Source organism: Trametes versicolor (assembly GCF_000271585.1).
Source record: "Trametes versicolor FP-101664 SS1 unplaced genomic scaffold TRAVEscaffold_1, whole genome shotgun sequence".
Classification (NCBI taxonomy): Eukaryota; Fungi; Basidiomycota; class Agaricomycetes; order Polyporales; family Polyporaceae; genus Trametes; species Trametes versicolor.
In genome coordinates this window covers 3,878,197-3,884,588 of record NW_007360321.1, presented here as the reverse complement: position 1 = coordinate 3,884,588, position 6,392 = coordinate 3,878,197, and the positions used below count along the sequence as shown (strand labels likewise).

At 61.3% G+C, this 6,392-nt stretch overlaps 2 protein-coding genes across 2 annotated transcripts; one reads left to right on the top strand and one right to left on the bottom strand.

Moving 5' to 3' along the window:
* TRAVEDRAFT_42429 (uncharacterized protein) lies at positions 1-689 on the bottom strand (the record flags this gene model as incomplete). Its single annotated transcript, XM_008034042.1, has 2 exons — positions 1-509; positions 566-689. 2 exons carry the CDS (start codon positions 687-689, stop codon positions 1-3), a joined length of 633 nt encoding a protein of 210 aa, XP_008032233.1.
* Positions 690-5,311: 4,622 nt separating this feature from the next.
* TRAVEDRAFT_25986 (uncharacterized protein) lies at positions 5,312-6,001 on the top strand. Its single transcript, XM_008033703.1, has one exon. The coding sequence runs from the start codon at positions 5,654-5,656 to the stop codon at positions 5,840-5,842; it is 189 nt and encodes a 62-aa protein (XP_008031894.1). The 5' UTR covers positions 5,312-5,653; the 3' UTR covers positions 5,843-6,001.
* Positions 6,002-6,392: the final 391 nt, after the last annotated feature.

Here is a 6,392-nt window from a genome sequence, read left to right as displayed (position 1 = left end):
TCAGTTCAAGATGCACAATCGGCCAGGACGCAGCCCCGCATACAGCTGCCCGCCCTTGAACAGCTCGTGCGGCTCCTCCGGTCCCTCCGCCCTTGCCTCTGCTTCGTCCGACACCACTTTCGACGACTTTGGCCCATCTCGCACGTGTCGAGGTGGGTAGATTGCTGGGTCGACCTTGCTGCTGCCCCGCCGCCTCCCGGTGTCGTTGCGGCTCGGATGCGGCCTCAGGCCTCCGTTCAGGTGAGTGGGCGCCGCAAGCAGAGGATTCTGCTTAGCGGCATCGTACTCGGCCTGCGAGATAGGCTCAAACGTAAGGTCGCCGCTCCGCAGCGCCTGGACGAGTATCGAGATCCGGTCCAGCCCGGTCACCGTCTTGCTCAAGTCACCGAAAGCGATCCCCTTCGGCCACCCGACAAGTTTGAGGCGGTGGCGAAGGTAGATGTTGCGGCAGAGGCCGCTCACGGTCCAATGCATCGACACCTTAGGGTCCACGTTGCCGACACGCGTCACTGGTGAGTATGTGAGCATGCGCCACCTGCGCCTCCGGAGCCGACGACTTGCTCACCCAGTATCTCCTTCAGCCCTTTCCGTACCTCGCCCCGCATCTGCATCTCCTTCCGTGCGTACTGGCCGCGGGCAGTGTCTCCAAGCGCGTGGAAACCAGACTTTACACGGCGCCGGCGAGTCATGCTGCCTTCTCAGTTCGGTGAGCACAGTGCAACTCCATGGACGGTGGCCAGAACTGATGAAAATAGTTTGCTTACAGTAGAATGATGTAATCGGAGGGCAGCCGCAGGCAAGGGGTCACCATGCGCAGAACAACAGAGCCGAAATTAGGATGCCTTACGGCTGCAGGCGGGCACATGTGAGTGAAGTCTAAATCATCAGACAGCGATGTCAACTTACCTATCAAAGGATAGGGTCTGCAAGTGGGGGAAGAATGTGCACACAAGTGGAGGAGAAATGCAGAAAGAGATGGGCCGGGGCAAGGGGGCAAGGGGGTGAGAAACGAACGGAGAGCACGAGCAGAGGGTGGTGAGTGCGTCCCCAGAATTGCGAAGGCACTTCGGTCGGTCCTTCATACAACATATGGCACATCACAGGACACGCCTGTGGCTCCAGACATACGGATCCATCACAGATAGGCAGGGTTGCTGCAAACGAGAGTGAGCGTCCCGTTTGGTGTGTCAAACTCGGGAGACGTGCTAAGCGGCGGATATCCTTTACCAGAAGAATCTCTTTGCCCCTGCGCTTTGGCGATCTTCGCGTCAGCATCGCTACGTGCGGCCTCCGGTTTTTTGCATAACCGCATCCACCTGAGTAGTGCCATATAGGCGAGTCCGGCCGTGAGCACCAAGGCGACGGTTTTCGGTGCACGGAGCTGTGCAGTAGACAATGCGAGTGTTTCCTCGTCTCATAGAAGGCCTACGCTCACCATTGACTGTACCGTTAGATCATAACAGATATAACTTCGAGGACACCAGAATCCAAATACGGTGCTGTTTCCTGACACCGACAGGCGATGTTCAGTAAATCCTGATGGCAGGTTCGCGTCCATCCCCACGCGCCCAAGCCCGCCGACTCTCCAAAGACATCGCTAGCCATAGCCTTCGCCGGGACGTCGGGCCTCCTCTCCATCAGCCTGCCTCGCATCTCATTGCACGCGCCCCTGGATACAGTTCCGGCGCCGTTCAACGGCCGAAGCGCTTAGCGACCACACATCTGGTGTGAGTTCTGAGACAGAATGAGTGTACGTGGTGTCCCTCGGAAGACGATCACTAGGCGAGCGATCCTGACGTCCGACGTGGCGTCGTCTCCCCCACGAGCTGTATTCTAAGAGCTCTGTGGTGATGCAATTCACTTGAGCTATGTGAGTGTTCTAGAAGAGCGCCTCCGCCCGCGGCTCGACCCCACCCTCCTGCCGCGCGCGCAGCATCTCGCATCTCGCTGGGCGGTCGTGTGTAATGGTGGGACGCCAAGCAGACGGTACGAACTCGCATCACCAGGTGTGAGTCCACTTGATAAATTCGGGCTCGTGTAAATAGAAATAGGCTCGTGTAGATAGAAATATGGGTCGCGGCGCAGACACGTATTCCGTAAGTTGTTCTTGCCTCAGCTGTATCTGACAATGGGGTATGTACAGAAGGCAAAAAATCATGATTTGGTCGGGGCCATCAGAGTGGACGATATAACCAGCTAAGCGCGGCCATGACTCCCACCGTCATACTCCCGCACCATACTGATAAGTCGGCTGTAGCGGCTGTGGTTATCATCCTCTGGATGAGCAAGACCCCAGCTTCCCAGCGCGTAGCAGACGCGGGAGTGTCTGCACACGGGCGCGCAAGTGCGACTTGATTGGTTTCGAGACTGCGGGCTGTCCTCTTCGGTCGACACCGAATAGCGGATCCGACGCGGAGGCAAGGAAGAACGCGCCTATGAAGGCCGTGCACCAGGCACTGCGGATGCTGCCATGCAGCATCGCGGTCGCGCGAGGGTGCGCAGGTTGCACGGCTTCGCATCCCACCCTAACAGCGCGTCGCCTATCGTGCCGAGGGCAAGACGCGGCCGTGGGTGCCTTCCGACGTCTCGAGCAAAGCGTCCGAGCGCGTTTGCGTGCGTCCTATGGCAGGTTACACCGTTAGAGCGGTCTGCGGAACAGGCACGGCACGGTGCAGGGTACATACTATGATATGATCCATTCTTCCATCTGTCCCGCCCCATTGTATAGCTTGTACCCGCGGTTGTAAAGCCAAAATGCGATATATTGAAGCATTCGCACCGCAGGGCCGTCCAAGTCGAGGCGGGTCGAACATGACGGCGGCGCCATCCATCACTGAGGGCGAGATCGCCCAAGCACCCTCCCGCGACGGCGCCGTTCCAGAGTCCACGCGCCCGTAGTGCGCACAGGGGACGGTACAAGCTCGTTACGATGCGGTACACGGGTTTCCACGACGAGTGCCGCCGTATACGCGGTTCGCGAATCTGGGCAAATGTGAGCCCTTGGCACAAGCGGAACAGCGAAATCCCTGCGCGCACCGTTCCGTACATCTCTCGCGCCGCGCGTAGCGTTCCTATACGCGCTTGTGTTGCGTTCGATGCATCGAAAGCGTCGCCGACATGCGCCGCTTACTGCCGTCGTGTCCGGTGCTTGCTGGCTCCGCGCCAGAAATACGGTCATGTCGCGAGACGAGCAAAATCAAAGTGTCCGGGCGCGCCCAGAAGCAACGCAGGCTGGTACCGAGGGTGCCATGGGTCGTGTGTGCCAAATCTTGGAGCGCTAAGGGACGGGAGCGTGGCGGGACGCAAGATTTTCTGTCGTTTTCCTGTTCTTGCACATGAAATCGGTCGAAATCAGCGAAAACAAACCTCCTCGGATCGCGACGAAACGCGCGGGGGACATGCACCCTGGTTCATGGGAACGTATCGTCCTGGTTTGAAAGTCCCAGAGTGTGTCGTCGGAGCGCGAGATCGTCCACAAGGATGTCGGCCTGGGCACGGGCACCGTGCAGCACCCGCGTGGTCGACGTCTTCGTACAGCGTCAGCGTCGTCCGCAAGGGCTGAGAGTGCCCACGCGAGATGAAGGGCGTATTCTGAGACAGAGGCGAGCGCCGTAGCGGACATTGTCCGCATTTCTGTGCTCATGTCATCTGAGTATGGCGGAGTCAGCGGCGTGAACGCGCACATGAGCTAGATACGCACCGGACGCAAGCGCTGAGCGCGCCGCCACAAACTGCTACGAGCGTGGAGGGCTCGGGGTGCGTCTAACGGCGCATCTGGGATGTTTTCGCGGACATCTCGCCGCGAGATAGCTGGAATTGGGCGTATTTGGACGCACCCGAGCGAGAACGGCGACTGACATTCTGCGTCTCGCGCACTGCGTCAAGAGTCAGCAACGTGCGGTGCCAATCGAGCAGTGCGCCATGCACCCCGGAGAACGTGAACGATGTGCCGTGGCGTGCGGCGCATTTGGACGGTCTCGACGGGCTGCCGCACTGCAGAGTGCAGCATATGGCATGTGTCAGATAGAGACGCACCCTTCGTTCTCCGCGGATGCGGCTCGGTCGTAGGCACGGGTGCGTCTCGGAATTTGGTGTACCAGGGGCGCTGGTAATCTACATGCATGAGAGAGAGAGAGAGAGTCAAGACTCGGATACACGGCGCAGTAGCTATGAGCGAGGTTGAATGGAGTGCGAATAGGGCGCGCCAAACGTCGCAAACACCGTGCAGGTGTAGTAGTGTTTCCCCGCCTGGTGAACGTGCTTCATGGCGCTTTGGGGCGGACGAGTTAATCGGTCGCGCCCGCGGCTTCGTCGAGCATGCCAGCCCTTGTGCCGCGACCTGCGCGGGGCTTTCGCTGTGTCAAACGTGTTCGCCGTGAGCTAGGGACGTAGGAGAGCGAGACAACACGGGCACTCACCTCAGACGCATTCGAGGATGCCACGCACGGGGTGAGAATCGCGTTAGAGACGCGGTCGCGGCCCGAGCCATGTCCTGTGCGCGCACGAATGTCTGTGCTTCCCATTCGTCGTACACGGCTCTCTCGACGCTGCCTCGTGCGCACATTGCCGTCGGCGCGGACCCGGCGCACGAGTCGTGTCCGCCGCAACACTCAACAAGTCCTGGACTACGATATGGAAGGTGCGTGGATTCTGCCGTCGTCGTACGTTAGCTACATAGCGCGGTACAGGTGCGTCCTGTCGTATGGCGGAAACGCTGTATCGGACTCGCCGCTCGTCGAGCAAGCTTTCCTACAGCGTCCGAGGCTGGGATGTGCGTAGAACTCGGGGCCGGGTTCAGCTCGTGTGACACTAGTGTGTACGAGCCGGAACCCACAGGCACACGCAAACTGTCAACGCGACGTTGCATAGGCGATCTGCGCGGGTTTCCGACACGATCAGCCGCTCTGGCAGTTGTTTCGAGGAGGCGGTGATGTACTCACCACGGCCAGGGGCGAGCTCGAAGTATCCCAGCACGTCGCAACCCGTCCCACCAGGCGAATCCGCCCGCGCTCGATTCGGACATGACGGCGTATCGCCTAGGTCGGTGCTTCACCCGAAACGTCCGGCGCGCCGCCAAGCACAAATAGACCTGCCTCCAGATAGGAAGCCCGGCGCGTCGAGGCACGGGCGCCGATGGACACTTGTGTAACGTCTTCTGAGACACGCGCGCCGCCCGCAAACGTCCGCCGCTGGTGCCATTGCCGGGCGGGGGGGCACGCCCCGACGACGTTGTGGTCCACCGATCATGAAGCGCCGTCCGATCAGCACGCAGGTCGTATCCACCGCCGCCTCTCTCCTGCGGCAATGGCGGCCTCGAACTGTCAGCCAATCGCGCGGATGTGGGGTGGCCTGAACGACGCAGGGGGCAGACGAGCCGGCACAGTGTTGCCTTGACTGGCGGACGCGCTAGAGGCCGTCCCATCCCACATATCCCGTCGTACGAGTGCCCGGGCCCGCCTGCTGCTGCGAGGTCCGGTCGAAGGTGCAGGGCGGGATGGACACAGAGTCGGCCGGGGGAGCTGTCCGGTAGCTGCACAGGCAGAGCGTTTGATGACGACGGTGCTGTCACGTACGAACTACGATCGCCGTCCAGGAAACGGGCCCTCGTATCGCAAGCAGGTTCTCGAGATCCTCTCGTCGCTGCCGTCGTACGATGGCAAATCACCGCCGCATCGTCCAAAAATTGAACCAGCCGGCCGCACATCGAAAACCCGCCTCCTCCGCGGATCGAAGGCCCGCCGCGCTCGCCTCCTCGAAGTGGGGCCAAGCGGCCGTGGATACAGATGCAGACGACGTCGGCTCGCCCGCGCGCGGCGGACCTGGACCCACAGCACGGGCGTGATACGCGCGCCCCTCCTGCCGCCAACACGGTACGCGGCGCACACGCACCGTCTCCGTCTGCACGCATCCTCGTGCGCGTTTCAGGTGGGGCGTGCTCCGTGTGCGTTATTGGCCCTGTACGCCTGCGTCCGTTTCCGCGCGACGAGATGGCGAGATGCGCACGTCGGCGTGGAGACGTCGTGCGCGGTGGCGAGCGTGGGTAGACGGCCTGGGATGCGTGCTGTGCGTCGAGGCGGCCGCAGAACGGCGCTGTGCGGAGCCCATCGCGGCCGATGTTCTGCGCTCGGGGGTGCACATGCGTAAGTCGTCACTCGAGACCGCCCCGAGCGGCGCCCGTCCGAGATGGATACAGCGGGGTCCATCGCGGAGCTGCCTGGCCCGTGCGTGAGTCTCGCGTATGCAGATGCAGACAGTCGATAAAAGGTGGGACGTACGGCCGATACCTCATCCCCCCACCTCCACCACCACCTCCTCTCTTCGCCTCCCTGGCCGACCGTCAACGTCGATTCCGTACCCCGGTAGCTCTGGTATTGCTCTGCACCGACGCTCGT

Coding starts and splice junctions, on each gene's coding strand:
- TRAVEDRAFT_25986 (XM_008033703.1), top strand. CDS start 5,654: ATGGCAAATCACCGCCGCATCGTCCAAAAATTGAACCAGCCGGCCGCA.